This window comes from Nycticebus coucang, chromosome 17 (genome assembly GCF_027406575.1).
Source record: "Nycticebus coucang isolate mNycCou1 chromosome 17, mNycCou1.pri, whole genome shotgun sequence".
Taxonomy (NCBI): Eukaryota; Metazoa; Chordata; class Mammalia; order Primates; family Lorisidae; genus Nycticebus; species Nycticebus coucang.
This window is the reverse complement of record NC_069796.1, coordinates 90,976,710-91,001,223: the sequence shown is the minus strand read 5'-3', so window position 1 is coordinate 91,001,223 and position 24,514 is coordinate 90,976,710. Positions and strand designations below refer to the sequence as shown.

The window sequence follows — 24,514 nt, the reverse complement described above, 5'->3', positions numbered from 1 at the left end:
TCTGTGTCTGGCCCTGCTTGTCTCTATAGCCTCATCTGTGCCACTTTCACTCCACACATCAAGTTCCAGCCACCTGGGCCTCCTTCTCCCAAGATAGGAAATTCCTACCTTGGGGCCTCTGCCCATTTGCACCATCATTCCTTATCTTCTTGCATCACTGGCTTCTTTCCAACCTGCTGGTTCTGACAAAGGAGGCTTCCACTGAGCATACTGACATGACCCCCTCCCTGTGTCCCTATTGTGGAGGGCAGCTGTGCCAGTGGAAGGACCTTAGCAGCACCCAGAGCCCTCCAAGCCATGGGCTAGCTCCCCCAGAGGCACGGACATAAAATGTAACACAGAAGGTGCAGGTGGAAACTCAAAAGCATCTCCAATAGGATGGTTGAAGGCAAGGAAGTGGAAAATTGAGAAGTCTATATAAAAAAGAAAACACTGGTTCATTCATGTGCATGCTAAATAAAAGATTGAGCAGCAGTTTGAGGAAATGTTAAAGAATGTTTTTCTCTCAGTGGAGAATTTTTATGTGCTTTTCCCCCAGTGAATAGATTTTACCCTTATAAGAAATAACAATGCAAAATGTGAGCAGGTTGGGTAGAGCCTTGAATTTCCAAGGTAAGCTTTGTTCTGTGTGCTGACAAAGTAAACACATCGTTGACTTGGTATCCATAAGACCTCTAAGCAGTGTTTTTCTAGTGAAATTTGAGTCTGTTCACTAGGAGAAAATGGGCCCATCTCACTGAACCCTCAATTAAGAACAAAGTTGTAAGAAGGAATGTACAACAAACGGTTTATTCTGAACAAGGAACAACAACTTGAACAGAGCCAGGAAATCCAGTGTTCCTGGAGCTGCTTCCAGCTTCTGCCCCTAATTCATGAACTCAGCCCAGTAAGGCATCCTAGAAGCTTCCAGGGTAGTAGTGAGGAGCTGAGAAGCCCTGTTATTTCCTGTAGGTGGGGACAGGATGGTACTGCTGAGGAAATAAAGACTAAAATGTGTGCAAAACAAGCAGATTTATGTGTTCAACACAATCTAGAAATCGCCTCAGTTAAAAGGAGGAAAGAAATGATTACTTCCTTTTTGAAAAAAAAAAATAAAACCTCATCGTATATTAAAATGTCCCTTAAGAATCTAACATGACATTGGCAGCTGCAAGGATTATCAAGTAAAAAGTGAAAAATGGTAGTTGGATGAAAAAAATCAAAACAAAATGGAACTTCAACAGGACATAGAGACATCAAAGACTCCTGGAAAAACAGTTAAAAGAATCCTAAATATGAATTTTTTTTCCACAGAAGTTACCTGCTACACAGCTGGAATAACAAAGTATCTCCAAAGAATGATGGCAATGCCGTTGATAGGAAAGGCTGCTATTCAAAGAGCTGTCCAAGGCACTGAGTGCACCACGTCCAGGAATCCTAGCTAACCCTGTAACAACCCTGCAAGGTTGGTTTTATTATTCTTATCTAAAAAAAAAATTGAGGAAAGAGAGTGATCAGATGCCTTGCCCAAGGTCTTCTGGTGAGTCCCAGCAGGGCTGGATTCTGAACACCAGCGGAACTGTAAAGTCTCAGCCTCACCCGCTGTGTGGTAGTCTCCTAATTCAAAGGCAAGCTTCACCCTGAACCATCAGAAAGTACTAATTGGCTTTTTGTGTGAGACCACTTTCCTCCTGAAATAAACTTTGTAAGCACCTATGCTTTCTAATTTACAAATAAGGAGACACCCCATCAATGGTGGTCACGCACCCTCTGCAAGGTGACACTGACAAGTTGATTTTACACACCCTTCTCGAGAGAGGAGACCTGAGAGATGCTGAGAGGCCGGCTGCAGGGCTGGGCTTTCAGGGAGCGCTGATGTAAGGGTGTCCAGTGCTCAGTGACCGGCTGTAGTCTGAATGTGCACCTGCTGCTGTCCCAGCTCCAGGGGTGGGTGGAGGTGGAGGCTGCCAGAATTGATAGATAGGGACAGTCTTCTATCTGCATGCTGCGCTGTCTTAGAAGGCCAGAAAAACCGCAGTCTAGCAGAGAATGCAAATCAGGATGCTTCAGGTTTTGCTACAGGATTTGAGACAGGTGTTCCCACAGGAGGGGCAAGAGTGTCAGGCATTTACTTTGCTCATGGGGCTGTATTTTTCAAAACCTCAAAGTTGTGATGGTCTAACTCTTTTGGAGATGGGAGTGCACGTTCAATGTTAAGGTTGTATTTTGCAAGTATAAATGATTTTGTAAATACCAAAGGTTTTTCATGTCTGTTACCTAATTGGATTCTCACAATACTCTTGTGATTTGATGTGGGGCAGAGATGTCCAACCCTTTGACAGCTGCAGAAAACTGAGGCACAGAGAGGGCATGATTTGTCTGAGGTCACACATTAAATCAGTCAGGGATAGGGACCAGAACTCAGGCTTCCCAACTCCAAGGCCAAGACTCTTTCTGCATTTGATGCTGTCAGGGGTGAGAGAGGGGCTCTGGGTGGTAAGGGCAGAGAGGTGTGCAGTCCCATCAGACAGCTGCAGGCAGGGGCTTAGCTTCTGCAGCTGCGGGAGCAGGTGTGGCCAAGGATGTTGTTGTTGCCCCCATCCTGGAGCTTGCCCTGGGCCTGGCCCCCAGCTCGGCCTTCTATGTGGGAGGGCTGGCTGCCCTGGCTCTCCTGCCTCTGGAGCCTGCAAACAAGCACAACACAGATCCAAGTCAGTCACAGGGAGCGGGGATGTGACAGCATGTCCAGGAGACACTGGCAACTGAGAGCCCTCAGCCCAAACCTTTTATGCTCTGGAGCCAAACGAGGCTGGAGTCCAAGCCTGGCTCATGTGCGCATGGGTGAGTTAGTTAATACATGGAGTTTCAATTTCTCTGTAGATAATAATTCCTACCCCATGGCTCCTTGTGGAGTTTACTTGAGGTCCCATATTTATATTGCCCATGTCCATACAGTCAGATAAGATGGTGAGCCCCGGATGTCATTCATTCAGTATTTGAGTATTAAATGCCCACTAATGTTCCAGCCACCATGCCTAGGATCAGGGCATGCTCTGGTAAGCAAAACAGTCAGGTTCTGTGTTTGCAGGTAGCTTACTGACTAAAGCAGAGACAGGAACTAATAAAATAACCCACAAATAAACATCTAAATGATTAAATACAGACTTACAAAAGAGCACATTACAAACTGTGTTGAGAAGGTATGGCTCTGAACATTGCATTTCTTAGCAGCTGGCCCTTTGGTCACCTTCCACATGTTGGAAGATAACCATATCCATCTGTTGTTCATATTGAAGTTCAGGTTCATCCACTATATCATGGCTGTCACTGCTTGTGGATGGTGCAGACAAGAGATGGCACTGGTGCATTTAAGAAGGCAGGGAGAAGTTATAGAGCAGGGAAGAACCTAGCTCAAACCCTGGCTCTCAACACTTCTTCCATGGGTTATGTTGATCAAGTTGCTTTATCTTCTTCTGATCCTCGGTTTCCTTCTTTTAACCCGGAGACTTTGCAGGAGATGAAGGGGGTCAGAGAGTATGCACATAAAGTATTTTGTACAGGGCAGGGGGTGATAATAACTACTACTACTTCTACAATGTTCTGAAAGACACGGGAAGGTGAATTTATTTGATTTTACATTAGTATAATATGTGTCTGTCAGAAAGAGTTGAGACGGAAGGTTGAAGTGAAGGGGAACCAGTGGGGTAAGGTGCAGGGGGTAGCAAAGCTCACTGCAATAATGGCCAGGTCTTCTCTGGAGTGACAGTTCCACCACTATGACTCATACTTTGCCCAAAGCTGTTTTAAGTAAAATTGGCTATTTCAGGTCCCCACTTCTCTGAAGGAGGGTCACATATGGAACACTGTCACCATGAGTCCTGGAAGCCTACAGCAGTGACTAAATGAGGTGTGGGCCATGTCCCTCACAACTTGCCACCAGGTTCAGAGTCAGCCAGGAGTCAGAATCAAGCAGGGAATATCCTTCTAGGGGCATCTACTGACCCACCTGCAGGCCTACAATGCTAGGAGTCTAATCTAATTCTGGGGCAGCTCCCAAGCCTGTGTTATTCCTATTACATCTGTACTCTCACCCACTCCCCAACAACTCATCTACCGTCTACCATCCATCCATCCTTTATCCACCTATTCATCCATCCACTTATGTATCCATCTGCCCAGTCATCTATTCCATCTGTCTGTGCATCCATTCTCATCCATCCATCTAGCCTCACCCTGTCTATTCCCACCCAACTAGATGAACATGTCTCATCCACCTATCCATTCACCTACACATACACATATTCACTCATCTACCCATGTGTCCACCTGATCAATTCATCACCACCTGCCCGTCATCCATCCATCCATCACCCCATCTGTCTACTCATCCCTCCACTCAATATCTGTCCATCCCTTTCATCCATTCACCTACACATACACATATTCACTCATCTACCCACATGTCCACCTAATCAATTCATCACCAACTTCCCATCATCAATCCATCCACCACCCCCATCTTTCTACTCATCCCTCCACTCAATATCTGTCCATCCCTTTCATCCATTCACATCCACCTGTCCACTCATCACCACCTGTCCATCATCCATCTATATATCACCCTCATCCACCTACTCCACTCACTATCCATCCCCCCTTTAATACCTTCACCATACACCTCATCCACTTATCACCCATCTGTTCACCACCCCATCTATCTGCTCATCCCTCTACTCATTATCCATCCATCCCTCCCTTTTATCCCTTCACCATCCACCTCATCCACTTGTCTCATCCTCCTTCCCATATCCTTCCATTCCTCCTTTCCTCCTTCTCTGTGTGCCAGTCTCACTATTTAATGGGTCAGGGATCAGGGCAGGGAGCAAACAGTGAACACTCATTATGGCCAAGTCTCTGCTGGAGGGAAGCAGTGTGGCAAAAACATCAAGGCATAGGCTTGGAGCATGGCTATTTGTTCTAGCCCTGGTCTGCCATTTACTAGTCACGTGACTTTGGGAGGCTGGATTTAAACTCAGGGTTGTCTGCCTCCAAGACCCCTGCTTTCCCCCACTGAATTTCACACCATTAAATCTGAACTGGAAATAAGAGAGCAGGAAATAATGTTTGCATGTTACAAAGGAATTAGAAAGGCTCACAGTCCTGAAATAGGAATGCCCAAAGCAAGACAGAGGTATGAAACCATCACAGTTCTTCCTGAGAGCTCACCTACAAGACTAGCCCAAGCCCCATTGTCCACAACTCAGGAGGAAATGGAAAAGGATTTCACATACACTGCTAGGCAGATCCCAATTCTACTGGTGCAAATTGGCTAGTTATCTGCAATGGCAGAACATTTAATTTCTCAGCCAACTTATCAAATTAATTGTCAGTTTTGTGGCTGGAATTCTGAGTGGAGGGTGAAAGCCCTCCAAATCTCCTGAACTTGATTGTGAGATGCCAGAGGAAGTCCTCCATGACAGAGTCTCAATCAATAGGAAACATATTGAAATATGTGATAACTTGGACTGGAGGAATTTTTTTTTTAAAGGTCAAGCATTATGTAGGAGTTAAATAACTCTAAATTGAGCTATTACACACACCTAGAATGGAGTTAGTATAACATCAGCATTAATCCACAGCTGACCAACCATGGTGAGACCTGGCTTCTGCCTCCTATGTGGTTTAACAAAAATGAAAACATTTTAAAGTACTTCCATACCTATTCACACCATTTCACTCCCTCTTGCCTCTGTCCTTCCTGACCTTATGGAATTTGGGAGTGGTGCAGCAGGGAGCGTGCAGGATTCACAATCTGCAGAATTAGATCACAATCCCGGTTTTGGCTGCGTGTCCTGGGAGAACTTGCTCAACTTATAGCCTTTCTCTCCTTATCTGTAACATGGAGACAATGACACATCTGTAAAGGGTAGGAGGAATGAATGTGTGTCATTTGTCTGCTCTGTGGGAGCAGCTATTTTTGTGACAATGATTGCAGACTGAACATACTCCCATTTTACAGAGGAAGAAACTGAGCATCTATACAGCTAACTTCCTGCCATCATCCTGGTGAATGTCTCCTGATGAGGAGCCTGCTGCACAGCTGGTTCTGTGGGCCTCATCCTGGGGGTCTGGGAAGAACACCCAGAGAAATGGAGGGTTCTGGGATGTGTACATATGGAACATCTGAGGGTCAGGACCTGAAGTGGGTGAACAGGATGAGCGAAGAGGGAACAACTTGCTCTGAGAGTCACGGGGGGGGGGGGGTGTCCATAGAGGCCCATAAGCTGGGGAAGACTGGGGCATGGACCAGCCTCTCATCTAGGATGGATCTCTTCTCCCTGGGCAAGGGCCAGTGGATGTCATTGATCGCTTCACAGCCCTCAGTGCAGTGGCCACCCTGGGACAGGTGCACAATGTGTGCTGGATAGATGGGTAGGTTGATAGGGAATAAATGGCTCAGGCTGTATTTTACCCCTAATTAGCAGGGTGCCTGCACAAGGGGGCAGGCTCTGCCTCAGCATCTCAAGGGGGAAGGAGGCTTGTTATAACTCAGTGGATTTTTTTTTGTAGTGGAACAAAAATTGGGTTGCCATCTGCAGAACTGGCAAGTTGGCAGCCTGGGTGGATATCAATTTATAAGAGTTAATGTGCACAGCACTTTTGCTTGTGTGGCTGGAGGAGTTGGGATATTATTTTATGTGTGTTCCTGTGCATCCATGTGTGTGCACATGCATGTGTATTGATTTTAAAAATGGACACAAGCTAGGCACAGTGGATCACACCTGTAATCCCAGCCTGTAATCTGGGAAACCAAGGTGGGCCTTGGTTTCCAGGAGTTCAAGCAACTTCCTTGCTTGAGGCCAGGAGTTCAAGACCAGCCTGAGCAAGACCAAGACCACATCTCTACAAAAGTAGAAAAATTAGCTGGGTGTGGTTGCAGGCATCCCTAGTCCCAGCTACTTAGGAGGCTGAGGCAAGAGGATCCCTTGATCCCAGGAGTTTAAGATTTCAGTGAGCTGTCATGGTACCACTGCACTTTAGCTCAGCAACAGAGGGAGACCCTGCCTATAAGTAAATAAATAAATAAATAAATAAATAAATAAATACATAAGACAGGATAATGTTTGACACAGCACTTAATTGAATGATACTATATTGGTCTGATAATTTTGTGTATAATTAACATTACCAGCAAATACTCATATAGTGCTAACAGTGTTAAGGGTCCTTACCATGGCCCTATAAAGTAGTTACTAATATTGCATTTTACACAGGAGGAAACTGAGGCACTAGTGTGAGGTCTAGGGTCACAAAGTTAGCAAGGATCAGGATTCAAACCAGTTCAGTGGCAGGGTCTGTGCACCTAGCCATTTATGCATTCAACCCCTCTAAGTTTAACAACAACAACAGCGAGGGAGAGATTAAAGATGATTAACAGCTTCCCTGCAACTAGGAACAGCGAGTCTGGGGAGACAAGACTCCAGGCATCTCTGGCCGGTGGGATCTGCCCATAATCATCCCTTTGAGGATACAGGGAGCCAGCAAGGGACTTCTGGACCCCAAGAGGAGGACAAAAACAGTGGAAAACTGGCAAGTGGTTGCGTGTGTTTCATCGACCTAATCACGCCAGCAACGGTAAGTACAAGCAGCAGTGAGACTGCAAACCGGAAAGGCCTTACCTGTGAACTGTTTCGGTGTTCTTGGACTTGGCACTCAGTTGAACTGCCTTGGGAAGAGCTTGAGCAGGAGTGTGGAGAACTTTAGGCATTGTCTGGGGCCCCAGACTGAGCCACTGAGCTGGTCGCAGGAAGCCATTGTGAAAGAACTGCCCTGGCAAGCTCCGCACTCAGGGTCTCAGAGCAAGGATTGGGCGGGTCAAAGTAACCTACTGACTGAGCAGCCTAAAGGCGGGGACTGAGCTGCCTTACAGCCTTAATCCTTAGGGGCAGAGTGAGACGGTTTTGGCACACTTGAGCCTTGGGCTGTTGCCCTGGGTAGAGTGCTGTGACGTCACAGCTCATAGCAACCTCAAACTCCTGGGCTTGGTGCCACCCATACCTCCATAAGAGCTGTGCAGCGACCCCTGACCGGTGACCTGCACCCACTGGGCCTCCGCATTCCCTGACCAGGAACTGTGGAAGCCATGCAACCCTGCGTCCTCCCTCCTGTGTCCTCCCAGCTTCCACACTAGCCCGTTCATCTGGACAGGGGCTCTGCTAGCTGCGTGCCCTTTGGAGCCCTCCCTGCCTCTGCACAGAGCTCTTCTCCTGGCCAGAGACTGCTGGAGCTTTGGGCTCTCTGTGCCAAAGTCGCTGGGCGCCTGGCACTCCCAGAACTGTGCGCACCACCCCCCAGCCCTGTTGCTAGATCTGGGTGTGTCACAAACCGGAGCTGCTTCCACAACCAGAACTCCCTAGCTAGAGCAGCCCCAGAGGAACTACACAGGGTCACTCCCTACAAAGATCCAGCAACAATAGAGTGATCCTGCTGGGGTCTAATCTTGGAGAGACACCTCCCCAACTCTGAGGATAGCCAGAGGCAACAGTGAAAAACAATCATGAGGAGAAATCAACAGAAAAACTCTGGCAATACAAATAATCAGAGTAGATCAACTCTCCCAAGGATCAATGGGACAGAAACAGCACAAGACCCCATGCACAAACAAATAGCTGAGATGTCAGAAATTGAATTCAGGATCTGGATAGCAAATAAGATCAAATTAGAATTCCAAAAGTTATCTCAAGAATTCAATGGATTCAAAGACCAAATGACCAAAGATTTTGACACATTGAGACAAGAAGTTGCAGCCCTCAAAGATCTGAGAAACACAGTAGAATCCCTCAGTAACAGAATGGAGCAAGCAGAAGAAAGGATTTCTGACATTGAAGACAAAGCTTTCGAATGCTCCCAAACCCTCAAAGAAGTAGAGAAATGGAGAGCAAAAACAGACCACTCTCTCAGAGAGCTCTCGGATAATTGGAAGAAAACCAATATTGGTCTTATAGGGATCCCAGAAAGTGACGAAGTGGCTTCACAAGGCACAGAGTCTCTTCTCCATGAGATAATGAAGGAGACATTATCTCAGACATTATCTCATTACCTTTCCAGACATGCCAAGAGATTCCGAAATTCAGATAGCAGACAGTTTCAGAACTCCAGCACGACTAGACCCGAATAAGACATCCCCCAGACACATCATAATCAATTTCATCATAAAGTTAATATGAAGGAGAAAATTCTGAAAGCTGCCAGACAAAAGAAAACCATTACCTACAAGGGGAAGAATATCAGAATAACTGCAGATCTCTCTGCTGAAACCTTTCAAGCTAGAAGAGGATGGTCATCGACTTTTAATCTCCTACAACAAAATAACTTTCAACCCAGGATCCTGTACCCAGCTAAACTGAGCTTCATTTATGATGGAGAAATTAAATACTTCAACGACATTCACATGTTGAAGAAATTTGCCACAACTAAACCAGCTCTCCAGGACATTCTTAGACCTATCCTCCATAAAGACCAGCGTAATTCTCCACCACAAAAGTAAACCCACCCAAAAAATTCTTGATCAAATTCCAACTTCCACAGTCGCAAAAGGATTAAAAATGTCCACCGGTCTCTTAAAAGGCTTATCAATACTCTCAATTAATGTGAATGGTTTAAATTGTCCTCTAAAGAGGCATAGGTTGGCGGACTGGATACAAATACTCAAGCCAGATATTGGCTGTATCCAAGAATCGCATCTTACATTAAAAGACAGATATAGACTCAAGGTGAAGGGATGGTCATCTATATTCCAGGCAAATGGAAAGCAGAAAAAAGCAGGCATTGCAATCCTGTTCACAGATGCAATAGGCTTTAAGCCAACCAAAATAATTAAGGATAAGGATGGACACTTCATATTTGTTAAAGGTAATACTCAATATGATGAGATCTCAATTATTAATATTTATGCACCCAACCACAACACACCTCAATTTATAAGAGAAACTCTAACAGACATGAGCAACTCGATTTCCTCCACTTCCATAGTAGTTGGAGATTTTAACACCCCTTTAGCAGTCACGGATAGATCCTCAAAAAAGAAGCTAAGCAAAGAAATTTTAGATTTAAACTCAACCATTCAACATCTGGACTTAACAGACATCTACAGAACATTTCATCCCCAAAAAACTGAATACACATTCTTCTCATCAGCCCATGGAACATACTCCAAAATTGACCACATCCTAGGCCACAAATCTAACCTCAGCAAATTTAAAAAAATAGAAATTATTCCTTGCATCTTCTCAGACCATCATGGAATAAAAGTTGAACTAAATAACAACAGGAACCTGCATTCCCATACAAAAACATGGAAGCTAAACAACCTTATGCTGAAGGATACATGGGTTATAGACGAGATTAAGAAGGAAATCACCATATTTTTGGAACAAAACAACAATCAAGACACAAATTACCAGAACCTCTGGGATACTGCAAAGGCAGTCCTAAGAGGGAAATTTATAGCACTGCAAGCCTTCCTCAAGAAAATGGAAAGAGAGGAAGTCAATAACTTAATGGAACATCTCAAGCAACTGGAGAAAGAAGAACACTTCAATCCCAAACACAGCAGAAGAAAAGAAATAACCAAAATCAGAGCAGAATTAAATGAAATTGAAAACAAAAAAATTATACAACAGATCAATAAATCCAAAAGCTGGTTTTTGGAAAAGATCAATAAAATAGTAAACCTTTGGCCAACCTAACCAGGAAAAAAAGAGTAAAATCTCTAATTTCGTCAATCAGAAATGCTAATGATGAAATAACAACAGACCCCTCAGAAATTCAAAAAATCCTTAACGAATGCTACAAGAAACTCTACTCTCACAAATATGAAAATCTGAAAGAAATCGACCAATACCTGGAAGTACACCACCTACCAAGACTTAGCCAGAACGAAGTGGAAATGTTGAACAGGCCTATATCAAGTTCTGAAATAGCATCAACTATACAAAATCTCCCTAAAAAGAAAAGCCCAGGACCAGATGGCTTTATGTCAGAATTCTACCAAACCTTTAAAGAAGAACTACTACCTATATCACTAAACCTCTTCCAAAATATAGAAGAAGAAGGAATATTACCCAGCACATTCTACAAAGCAAACATCACCTTGATCCCCAAAACAGGGAAAGACCCAACAAGAAAAGAGAATTATAGACCAATATCACTAATAAATATTGATGCTAAAATACTCAATAGATCCTAACAAACAGAATCCAAAAACACATCAAAAAATTATACACCATGACCAAGTCAGATTTATCCCAGGGTCTCAAGGCTGTAATTCAACACATAAACAAACTTAAAAATAAAGACCATATGATTCTTTCAATTGATGCAGAAAAAGCTTTTGATAATATCCAGCATCCCTTCATGATCAGAGCACTTAAGAAAATTGGTATAGAAGGGACATCTCTTAAACTAATAGAGGCCATCTACAGCAAACCCACAGCCAATATCGTATTGAATGGAGTTAAATTGAAATCATTTCCACTTAGATCAGGAACCAGGCAAGGTTGCCCATTGTTTCCATTGCTCTTTAACATTGTAATGGAAGTTTTAGCCATTGCAATTAGGGAAGAAAAGGCGATCAAGGGTATCCACATAGGGTCAGAAGAGATCAAACTTTCACTCTTCGCAGATGATATGATCGTATATCTGGAAAACACTAGGGATTCTACTACAAAACTTTTAGAAGTGATCAAGCAATATAGCAATGTCTCAGGCTACAAAATCAACACCCATAAATCTGCAGCCTTATATACCAACAATAACCAAGCCGAACAAACAATCAAGGACTCTATTCCTTTCACAGTAGTGCCAAAGAAGATGAAATATTTGGGAGTATACCTAACAAAGGACGTGAAAGATCTCTACAAAGAGAACTATGAAACTTTAAGAAAAGAAATAGCTGAAGATGTTAACAGATGGAAAAATATACTATGCTCATGGCTGGGAAGAATCAACATTGTTAAAATGTCCATACTGCCCAAAGCAATATATAATTTTAATGCAATTCCTATTAAAGCTCCATTGTCATACTTTAAAGATCTTGAAAAAATAATACTTCATTTTATATGGAATCAGAAAAAACCTCAAATAGCCAAAACATTACCAATGTTTGTTTGGCAATAAAAACAAAGCAGGAGGAATCACGCTACCAGACCTGAGACTGTACTATAAATCCATAGTGGTCAAAACAGCATGGTACTGGCACAAAAGCAGAGAAGTAGATGTCTGGAACAGAATAGAGAACCAAGAGATGGATCCAGCTACTTACTGTTATTTGATGTTTTACAAGCCAATTAAAAACATTCAGTGGGGAAAAGATTCCCTATTTAACAAATGGTGCTGGGTGAACTGGCTGGCCACCTGTAGAAGACTGAAACTGGACCCACACCTTTCACCATTAACTAAGATAGACTCTCACTGGATAAAAGATTTAAACTTAAGGCATGAAACTATAAAAATACTTGAAGAAAGTGCAGGGAAAACTCTTGAAGGAATCAGCCTGGGTGAATTATTTTATGAGGAGGACTCCCCAGGCAATTGAACCAGCATCAAAAATACACTACTGGGACCTGATCAAACTAAAAAGCTTCTGCACAGCCAAGAACACAGTAAGTAAAGCAAGCAGACAGCCCTCAGAATGGGAGAAAATATTTGCAGGTTATACCTCTGATAAAGGTCTAATAACCAGAATCCACAGAGAACTCAAACGTATTAGCAAGAAAAGAACATGTGATCCCATCTCAGGGTGGGCAAGGGACTTGAAGAGAAACTTCTCTAAAGAAGACAGATGCACTATCTACAAACACATGAAAAAAAGCTCATCATCCTTAATCATCAGAGAAATGCAAATCAAAACTACTTTGAACTATCACCTAACCCTAGTAAGAGTAGCCCACATAACAAAATCCCCAAACCAGAGATGTTGGTGTGGATGTGGAGAAAAGGGCACACTTCTACACTGCTGGTGGGAATGCACACTAATACGTTCCTTCTGGAAGGATGTTTGGAGAATACTTAGAGACCCAAAAATAGACCTGCCATTCCATCCTATAATTCATTTACTAGGTTTATACCCAGAAGACCAAAAGTCACAATATAACAAAGACATCTGTACCAGAATGTTTATTGCAGCCCAATTCATAATTGCTAAGTCATGGAAGAAGCCCAAGTGTCCATCGACCCACGAATGGACTAGCAAATTGTGGTACATGTATACCATGGAATACTATGCAGCCTTAAAGAAAGATGGAGACTTTACCTCTTTCATGTTTACATGGATGGAGCTGGAACATATTCTTCTTAGCAAAGTATCTCAGGAATGGAAGAAAAAGTATCCAATGTACTCAGCCCTACTATGAAGCTAAATTATCATTTTCACATGAAGACTATAACCCAACTATAGCACAAGACTATGGGGAAAGGGCCAAGGAAGGGGAAGGCAGGGGGGAGGTTTTGGTGGAGGGAGGGTAATGGGTGCAGCCACATCTATGGTGCATCTTAGAATGGGTACAGGTGATTGCACTAACGTACACAGCTATGATTTAACAATAAAAAAATAAAAAAACAAAAACAACAACAAGAGCAACAAAAAGCCCTGAAAGCAAAAAGTCAGCATTGAAAACACCAGGAAGTTTTGGAAAGACACATACCAAATTGAGTAATGGTTATCTGCTTGAGGATACAGGGTGAATACTGAAGAGGGAAAATCAGCCAAAAACCATATTTCCCACTGTGCACGCACTGCAGAGACCTGGCCAGTCTCACCCAAACTCTACTTCCACCTCCCAAGATAGCCCATTCCACCTGGGAGTATCTCAGATCCTTAGAAACTTTCCCTTCATGTACAGTTGAAGCGGAGAAACCTGCCATCTGCCAGCTCGCCCACCCACACTGGCCTTAAGTCTGCTTTCTGGAATTATTCAGCTGACTTGGCAGGATCAGAAAGACCAAGGGGTGTCAGGCCTGAACACAGATCCCCCAGTTTCCTCCCTGAACTGTCACCTTTGGCTGCTGGGAACCTGAGTGGTCACTGCTCAAACCGGGGAGCCCTTCCATGGATGCTGCTCATGCTCCCCAATGCCCTCATCTTCCCTCTCCTCCAGATGACAACTTGTTAGTTTCTGTGAAGCCCCAGGTCACCTCTGTAGCCTCTGTGGTGTCCTATAGCCATCCTGTGTAAACAATCTTTGTGAATAAATTCCCCTTTGAATGTTTCCTCTGGGACTCTGCCTGGTGCGCCTTTCTAGTCTCCCATGAGATTTCTCTTTCTTAAGTAAAAACTCAGTGTGACTGGCTGTTGCACTTTCAAACTTCCTCACTTGTTGGGAAGATCACTTTGTATGCAATTCTTAACTCACAAATTCAATAACAGCCTTTGGCAGAAGCGTTAAGATTCAGCCTGTTTTATCTGCTGTTGCCTGAAGACATATTTGAGGAAGCTTGGGGATGAAGTCAGCCACACTATGGGTGTGATACAGCAGAATGCTCTGTATTCTCTCAATGTTGTCTCCTCTCCCTCCCTAAACCCTTTTGCACATAAAATCAGTCCTGGCAGAAGCTGAAGGATGACAGTCTCAGTCTTCCCAGCAATGGGACACTGGTCTTTGTTGGGTGTTTATTTAACACCATTTCATTTAATACCTACATCCATGAATAATACCCATTGAGAGGGTGAGAAAGGGAGGTGAGGAGGATGTATGACCCTGCCGGCTTTCCAGAGAGCAGCCCAGATTCAAACGCAGGACTCTGCTTTTCCCATCTTCCCTGACAAGTGTTCTTTCCACTGTACCTTCCAGGGCAGACTTCTGTCCAGATTTAGAGGTGATGCTGGGTTTGTCTGTCTTAGCTGGTTTAAGGGTTAGCTGGCTTAAGGGTGAGGTTTGATGGGTCCTCCTTGACACAGGTGATGAGGACAGAAGGGACCTGTCCCAGGGCCTCCTGAGTGGGCTTTTGGCACCTGCTCCCAGCATGGGACAGGATCTCTCCTCCTGGCTCTCCTGGAACTCAGTAAACTAGTCCTGCCTAGTAAGTGTGGGAAGAGGTGCTATATTACCATCAGGAGCACTTAATTGTCAGTATGAGACTCTCAAGAGGTCTCTTTCTGTCTGTCACAGTCATTACAATGTTCCAGATGTTGACTGGAGTGAGGAAGAGGCCGTGACAGCAGCAGCCCAGCTGACTTGCAGTGGGCTCATGGAGTGACAGGAACCAGACTCTGTTGTAAGCCACTGAAATCAGGAGTACATGGCTACAGGCTCAGAGAAGGGATCTAGAGGTTCAGATGCCCATCTACTAGTGACTAATGGACTCAGTTCCATTATGAGCCAGAGTTTCTAACACGAAATCCTCCTGACTTTAGAGAGGAAATGAGCTCTAATGGTCAAGGGGCCTGAGCTGGTCCACCCTGGAGTTGCTACCTCCATACCTGGGCAGCTGGCCCTCCCTGCATGTCCTCCCCCAGCAATCCATGCCAGCTCCTACAGAGCTGGGTGAGGAGACCACCTGCCTGCCTTTTTAAAATTTCTTTGCCCAGCCCTCCATGTGTGTCGTACATGACTCTCTCCTTTCCTCAGTGCTGTTAGCCCTACATTATCATTTTTCTTTCCAGGTGGAGTGGACTGCTATTATTTTGATTTTCTAACATTGGGTTCAAACAGGAGCTGCCGCCCTTTCCTAGACCATACTTCCCAGGCCAGCTATTAGTCTGAGAGTAGACACCTGACCCAAGTAGCACCTAACCCAGTCCACCATCAGTGGCCAGATTTGATTGGTTCATGGAATGGCACCGACCAAGCTGGACCAATTAGAGCCATTCTTTGGGATACCTGAATTTGAGATCAGAACCAATTTCTTTTGTCTTTCTTCAGCTCACTGTTTCTTGAGTTGGTGGTAGATCTGGGAGACTGTGATACTCTTTAACATGTATGTGTTCCACTGTGTGGAAAGCTCTGGTTTACCATTGAAGAAAATGACTTCAATGTGCTGAGAAAGAGAAATACCTAGGAGAAGGAAGGTGTGATTACCATAAAGTTTCCCTACCTGGATTCCAGGTGCCTTGAGCCCTATTGCACTCTCGCCCCTCCTGAGGCTGTGTGGATCTTCTAATAAGTTCCCATTTTGCTAAATGATTAAGTTTTTGTTTCCATGTTTTCAGCTATAGAAATCTCGCAGAAGCTACCACTTATGTTTGTGTCTGTCTCTTTAACCTTCTAAAGCCACAATATTTCTAGGCTGAGCAATGGTACAGGTTAAGATACACTACACGCAGGGCCACATTCTGTTCAGTGGCTGGGGTGGTGGCTGGTAATCCAGCCTTTGGGTGTGGCAGCGTTTCTCTGACCCCACCCTGCATTTGCACATGACCCTTGTCCCTGGCTGTCATTGTATTAATCTAGTATAAGCTCATCGTATCTTGATTCCTCCTGCAAAGAAAATCTTGCTTACTTTTGTTTCCAAAGAAAGTCACATTCATAGCTACTGGGGGCTAGGATATCAACATGTCCTTTTTGGGGACACAATTCAACTCACAACAGAGGGCTCTAAGAGAGAACCTAAGGCTTTTTCAGAAGAATCCAGGGTGTAAAAAACAGCTAGATTAAGCAGTGGAAATCAACATTAAGGATCCATCAGAGAAGTTACCAATTGCCCTTAGCTGTGTATTTCACAACATCTTACTGTTAATATTCCATAATTTGCATACATTTCCAGCAGTACCATTTGTTTATTTTACTTGTATATTTTAATTTAAAAAATTATATTTATACAAAATTAAAAGTGAGATTCTGAGTAGGAAAGTGAAAAAGAATATGGATTTGAGAATCCCCCAGACATACGTGGAATCCCAATTCTAAGTAAAATACTCTGCTAGTGACCTCAGGTGAATGACTTGCTCACTCTACACTTACAAGGTGTGGTGAGGAGTGACTGTAGATCAAATGTGAATGAATATGCTCCACCAAGCACAGGGCATGGTATATGACAGATTTATCTATTTGGTTAGTTATTTTTACTGTTTGGGACTCATTGAGATTACAAAGAATTAGGTTACACTGATTGCATTTGTTAAAGTACCTCTTATAATTGTGTCCTGCCTCCTAGAGGTGTGCCATACACCGTGACCCCAATCACCCTCCCTCCTCCCCTCTGCCCGCTCCCTCATTCCCCTACTCCACCCCTGTATTGGCTCATCTGCTGCCTTCATATTAGAATTGAATACATTGAATTTTTGCTTCTCCATTCTTGTAATGCTTTACTAAGAAGAATGTGTTCCAACTCCATCCAGGTTAACACAAAACATGTAAAGTCTCCATCTTTTTTAGTGGCTGAATAGTATTCCATGGTATACATATACCACAACTTATTAATCCATTCCTAGGTTGGTGGGCATTTAGGCTGTTTCCATGTTTTGGCGATTGTAAACTGAGCTGCAACAAACAGTCTAGTGCAAGTGTCCTTATGATAAAAGGATTTTTTTCTTCTGGATAGATGCCCACTAATGGGATTGCAGGATCAAATGGAAGGTCTAGTTTGAGTTCTTTGAGGGTTCTCCATACTTTCTTCCAAAAAAGCTGTATTAGGTTGCCTTCCCACTAGCAGTATAATTCCTTTCTCTCCACATCCACAGCAGCATCTGCAGCTTTGAGACTTTGTGATGTGGGCCATTCTCACTGGGGTTAGGTGATATCTCAGAGTAGTTTTGATTTGCATTTCTCTGATTATTAGGGATGGTGAGCATTTTTTCCTGTTTGCTGCCATTCGTCTGCCTTCTGTACAGAAGGTTCTATTCATATCTCTTGCCCAGTGATATATGGGATCATTGGCTTTTTCTTGTTGATTAATTTGAGTTATCTGTAGATCCTAGTTATCAAGCTTTTGTCCAATTCATAATATGCAAATATATTTCCCATTCTGAAGGTCTATTTGCTTTGGGTGTTGTTTCCTAAGCTGTACAGAAGCTTTCACTTTAAGCCCCATTTGCTTATTTTTATTGTTGTTGCAATTGCTGTGGAAGTCTTCTTCATAAAATCTTTCCCCAGGCTGATATCTTCAAATGATTTCCCCACATTTTCCTCAGAACTTTTATTGTTTCATGCCTTATATTTAAGCCTTTTATTCATCTCGAATCAATTTTTGTAAGTGGTGAGAGGTGCGAGCCTAGTTTCTTTTTACATGTGGTTATCCAGTTCTTCCAACAACATTTATTGAAAAGGGATTCCCCCCCCACCACCACCACCAGGGTATGTTCTTGATTGGTTTATCAAATATATGGTGGCTAAAAGATGTTAGTTTCATCTAATGTCTCCATTTTTTGTGCCAATACCATGCTGTTTGATGACTATGGCCTTGTAGTATAGCCAAAAGTCTGGTGGTGTGATACTCCTGGCTTTGTTTTTATTACTAGGAATTGCCTTAGCTACACAGGATTTTTTCTGGTTCTATACAAAACAAGTAATTATTTTTATCAAATCTTGAAAGTATGATGATGGTATTTTAATGGGGATTGCATTGAATCTGTAGATTGCTTTGGAAAATACAGACATTTTAACAATGTTGATTTTCCCAGCCATGAGCATGGTATGTGTTTCCATTTGTTAACATCTTCAGCTATTTCGTTTCTTAAAGTTTCATAGTTCTCTTTATAGAGATCTTTCACATCCTTTGTTAGGTATACTCCCAAATATTTCATCTTCTTTGGCACTACTGTGAAAGAAATAGAGTCCTTGACTGCTTTTTCAGCTTGGTTATTGTTGGTATATATAAAGGCTACAGATTTATGGGAGTTGATTTTGTAGCCTGAGACATTGCTGTATTCCTTTATCGCTTCTAAAAGTTTTGTAGTAGAATCCCTAGTGTTTTCTACATATACGATCGTATCTTCTGTGAAGAGTGAAAGTTTGATCTCTTCTGACCCTATGTGGATACCCTTGATTGCCTTTTCTTCCCTAATTGCAATGGCTAAAACTTCCATTACAATGTTAAAGAGCAATGGAGACAATGGGCAACCTTGCCTGGTTCCTGATCTAAGTGGAAATGATTTCAATTTAACGCCATTCAATACGATATTGGCTGTGGGTTTGTTGTAGATGGCCTCTATCAGTTTCATAAATGTCCCTTCTATACCAATTTTCTTAAGTGCTCTGATCATGAAGGGATGCTGGATATTATCAAAAGTTTTTTCTGCATCAATTGAAAGAATCATATGGCCTTTGTGTTTTAATTTATTTATGTGCTGAATAATATTTATAGATTTATGTATATTGGACCAGCCCTGAGACACTGGGATGAAACTCACTTGGTCGTGGCATATAATTTGTTTGATGTGTTGCTGGATTCTGTTTGCTAGGATCTTGTTGAATATTTTTGCATCAATATTCATTAGTGATATTAGTCTATAATTTTCTTTTCTTGTTGAGTCTTTCCCTGGTTTGGGGATCAAGGTGATGTTTGCTTTGTAGAATGCACTGGATAATATTCCTTCTTTTTCTATATTTTGGAAGAGTTTTAGTAATATAGGTAGTAGTTCTTCTTTAAAGGTTTGGTAGAATTCTGACGTAAAGCCATCTGGTCCTGGGCTTTTCTTTTTAGGGAGATTTTGTATAGTTGATGCTATTTCAGAACTTGATATAGGCCTGTTCAACATTTCTACTTCATTCTGGCTAAGTCTTGGTAGGTGGCGTACTTCCAGGTATTGGTCGATTTCTTTCAGGTTTTCATATTTGTGAGAGTAGAGTTTCTTGTAGTATTCGTTAAGGATTTTTTGAATTTCTGAGGGGTCTGTTGTTATTTCATTATTACCATTTCTGATTGACGAAATTAGAGATTTTACTCTTTTTCTCCTGGTTAGGTTGGCCAAAGGTTTATCTATTTTATTGATCTTTTCAAAAAAACCAGCTTTTGGATTTATTGATCTGTTGTATAATTCTTTTGTTTTCAATTTCATTTAATTCTGCTCTGATTTTGGTTATTTCTTTTCTTCTGCTGCGTTTGGGGTTGAAGTGTTCTTCTTTCTCCAGTTGCTTGAGATGTTCCATTAAGTTACTGACTTCCTCTCTTTCCGTTTTCTTGAGGAAGGCTTACAGTGCTATAAATTTCCCTCCTAGAACTGCCTTTGCAGTATCCCAGAGATTCTGATAATTTGTGTCTTGAGTGTTGTTTTATTCCAAAAATTTGGTGATTTCCTTCTTAATCTCATCTATAACCCATCTGTCCTTCAGCATAAGGTTGTTTAGCTTCCATGTTTTTGTATGGGAATGCAGGTTCCTGTTGTTATTGAGTTCAACTTTGTTTTTCCACTGATTTTTTTTTTTATTGTCAAATCATAGCTGTGTACATTACTGCAATCAAGGGGTACAATGTGCTGGTTTCATATACAATCTGAAATATTCTCATCAAAATGTTCAATGTAGCCTTAGAATGGGTACAGGCTACGTTGAACAGTTTGATGAGTTCAACTTTTATTCCATGATGGTCTGAGAAGAAACAAGGAATGATTTCTATTTTTTAAAATTTGCTGAGGTTAAATTTGTGGCCTAGGATGTGGTTGATTTTTGGAGTATGTACCGTGGGCTGATGAGAAGAATGTGTATTCAGTTTTATTGGGATGAATTGTTCTGTAGATGTCTGTTAAGTACAGATGTTGAATGGTTAAGTTTAAATTCAAAAATTTCTTTGCTTAGCTTCTTTTTGGAGGATATATCCAGCACTGCTAAAGGGGTGTTAAAATCTCCAACTGCTATGGAACTGGAGGAAATCAAGTTGCTTATGTCTGTTAGAGTTTCTCTCATAAATTGAGGTGTGTTGTGGTTGGTTGCATAAATATTAATAATTGAGATCTCATCATATTGAGTATTACCTTAACAAATATGAAGTGTCCATCCTTATCCTGGAGAGCTGGTTTAGTTATGGCAAATTTCTTCAACATGTGAATGTCATTGAAGTGTTTAATGTCTCCGTCATAAATGAAACTCAGTTTAGCTTGGTACAGGATCCTGGGTTGAAAGTTATTTTGTTTTAGGAGATTAAAAGTCGATAACCATCCTCTTCTAGCTTGAAAGGTTCCAGCAGAGAGATCTGCAGTTATTCTATTATTCTTCCCCTTGTAGGTGATTGTTTTCTTTCATCTGGCTGCTTTCAGAATTTTCTCCTTCATATCAACTTTAGTGAAATTGATTATGATGTGTCTGTGGGATGTCTTATTTGGGTTGAGTCGTTCTGGAGTTCTGAAACTGTCTGCTATCTGAATATCAGAATCTCTTGGCATGTCTGGAAAGTTCTCCTTCATTATCTCATGAAGAAGGGACTCTGTGCCTTGTGATGCCACTTTGTCGCTTTCAGGAATCCCTATAAGACGAATATTGGTTTTCTTCAAATTATCCCAGGGCTCTCTGAGAGAGTGATCTGTTTTTGCCCTCCATTTCTCTTCCTCTTTGAGAGTTTGGGAGCGTTCGAAAGCTTTGTCTTCAATGTCTGAAATCCTTTCTTCTGCTTGCTCCATTCTGTTACTGAGGGATTCTACTGTGTTTCTCAGATCTTTGAGGGCTGCAACTTCTTGTCTCAATGTGTCAAAATCTTTGGTCATTTGGTCTTTGAATTCATTGAATTCTTGAGATATCTTTTGGGTTACTGCTTGAATTCTGATTTGATCTTATTTGCTATCCATATTCCGAATTTGATTTCTGACATCTCAGCTATTTTTTTTGTGCATGGGATCTTGTGCTGTGTCTTCCCCAATGATCCCTGGGGAAGTTAATCTACTCTGATTATTCATATTGCCAGAGTTTTTCTGTTGATTTTGCCTCATGATTGTTTTTCACTGTTGCCTCTGGCCATCCTCAGAGTTGGGGAGGTGTCTCTCCAAGATTAGATCCCAGCGGGATCAGTCTATTGTTGGTGGATCTTTGTAGGTAGTCACCCTATAGTAGTTCCTTTGGGGCTGCCCCAGACAGGGAGTTCTGGTTGTGGAAGCAGCTCCAGAGTATGACATACCCAGATCCAGCAACAGGGCGGGAGGTGGTGCACATGGTTCTGGGAGTGCCTGGTGCCCGGTGATTTTGGCAGAGAGCACAAGTCTCCAGCAGTCTCTGGCCAGGAGAAGGGCTCTGCACAGAGGCAGGGAGGGCTCCAGAGGGCATGCAGCTACCAGAGTCCCAGGCCAGATGGGAAGGCCAGTGTGGAGGCAGTGAGGGTACAGAAGGGAGGACGTGGGGTTGTGTGGTTCCCGCAGTTCCTGGTCAGGGCATGCGGGGGCCCGGCAGGCCTGGGTCACAGGTTGGGGGTCGCAGCGCAGCTCTTATGGAGGTCTTGGTGGTGCCGAGCCCAGGAATTTTAGATTTCTATGAGCTGTGATGCCACAGCACTCTCCCAGGGCAACAGCCCGAGGCTCCAGTGTGCCAAAACTGGTCTCACGCTGCCCCTGAGGGTTAAGGCTGTAAGGCAGCTCAGTCCCCGCCTTTAGGCTGCTCAGTCACTAGGTTACTAGCTTCCGCCCGATCCTTGCTCTGTGAACTTGAGAGCGGAGCTTGCGGGGGCAGTTCTCTCACAATGGCTCCCTGCAATCCACAACTGAACACTATTAGCTCCATCTGGCTCAGCAGCTCAGTCTGGGGTCCTAGACAATGCCCAAAGTTCTCCACACTCCTGCTCAAGCTCTCCCCAAGGCAGTTCAACTGAGTGCCAAGTCCAAAAACACTGAAACAGTTCACAGGTAATGCCTTTCCAGTTTGCAATCTCACTTGTACTTACGGCTGCCGTCGGGATTAGGTCAATCGAACACACGCAACCACTTGCCAGTTTTCCACTGTTTTTGTCCTCCTCCTGGGGTCCAGAAGTCCCTTGCTGACTCCCTGTACCCTCAAAAGGATGATTATAGGCAGATCCCACCAGCCAAAGATGCCTGAAGTCTTATCTCCCCAGACTCACCGTGCCCAATTGCAGGGAAGTTGTTACTCGGCTGCCATCTTCCTCCACCTTCTCCCTGTTTTTCCTTTTTTAGAAACTGAGTCTCGCTATGTTGCCCAGGCTGGAGTGCAGTGGCTATTCACAGGTGTGATTTCACTACTGATCAGCATTGGAGTTTTGACCTGTTCTGTTTCCAACCTGAGCCAGTTCACCCCTCCTTAGGCAACTTTGTGGCCTCTTGCTCCTGGTAGGTCACCATATTGATGCCAAACTTAGTGCAGACACCTGATCGGATTGGCATAGTGCACTATAGCCCAGAACTTCTGGACTCAAGCGACCCTCCTGTCTCAGCCTCCTGAGTAGCTGGGACTGAGTCTCATAGTTCTTTAAGTGCCTGTTCTGCTTTCTCTCTCTTCTTTTCTTCCTCTTTAACTACCCGGGTTAACTCTAAAAGTTTATCCTCTAGCTCTGAAGTTCTTTCTTCTCCATGGTATAACATATTTTTGATACTTTCTATTGCATCTTTACTTTCCATGATTATCTCTTTCATTTCCTTAAGCTCTTCCATACCCTTTTCTATATTCTACATATCTCTGGCCCAACCTATCCATTTTTGCATCCATTCTTTTATTTTCATTATCATCAATATTTTAAATTCCCTTTCTGTCAAGTCTAATAATTTTTATAGGTAGAGTCTTCCATAGTAGCTGCCTCATGGTCCCTTGGGGGAGTTCCTATCCTTTTTTTTTTCATGTTGCCTGATATTTTCTGTTGTTCCTCCTCATGTGTTATTTCCTCTTGTTCACCTCCTTGTCCTCCTTTTTCCTTTTCACTGCCTCCTTTGTTTCAAATAGAAGTCCTTGCTCTTGATGACAATATGTTGCAATATATCACCAGGACACCAGGTGGTGCTGTGTTTTTCTTATGAGACAGAGAGCAAAGCCAGCAACTTCTATGGTCCTTATTCCAAACTTAGTTGCCATCAGTGATCACCTGATTGTTTCCTCACCATTCAGGCCCTGCTGGGTTGGGATCTGAAAGCTCACAAGAATCCTTCAGGAGCAGGTCTCACAGTACCCCCTGAGTCCAGTTCTCATGGGGTGCAGGAGTCTCTTAGCCTATCCTAAGGGTGGAGTTATGATTGCAGCAGGAGAAATTAAGATGGTTGTGCTTTAGGCCCCTGTGAAGACCTTCTCATTACCTTATCACAATGGCAGTCCCCTGAATGCTGAGAGCCACCAAACTTGTGGCAAATCTACTTCCACTGACTTTCAAATCTGGTTGCTGTATACTATTGGAGTCCACCCACTTTTCCAAGCTTGCCACTCAACATGCAGCTTCCCTCAACAACTAAAAACTCTAAAAAGGCTTCCTCCTGTCCTGAACCTCTGTAAGGGAGCTGACTGATCCCTGCAGGTCACAATCACTTGCCTAATTCATCATATTTCTACCTCTCTGGATCATACACTACATCTAGCTCACTGCTTCCTCACTGTACTCCCTGAGGTATGACTCTGGGTAGGTCCTTGTGCCAGGAATGGCTGGGTTGTCTCTTTTTCTCCAGTTGTTCTAGGATAACTCAGCT

At 43.1% G+C, this 24,514-nt stretch overlaps 1 protein-coding gene across 5 annotated transcripts in view; it reads right to left on the bottom strand.

Moving 5' to 3' along the window:
* Positions 1–787: 787 nt before the first annotated feature.
* STK32B (serine/threonine kinase 32B) overlaps positions 788–24,514 on the bottom strand; it is a 368,237-nt gene continuing 344,510 nt past the window's right edge. For all 5 annotated transcript variants that reach the window (XM_053567283.1, XM_053567287.1, XM_053567285.1 and 2 more), the window contains one exon: positions 788–2,663. In XM_053567283.1, coding sequence (XP_053423258.1) covers positions 2,525–2,663 — 139 coding nt within the window. In that variant the 3' untranslated portion in view covers positions 788–2,524. The remainder of the gene's footprint in view (positions 2,664–24,514) is intronic.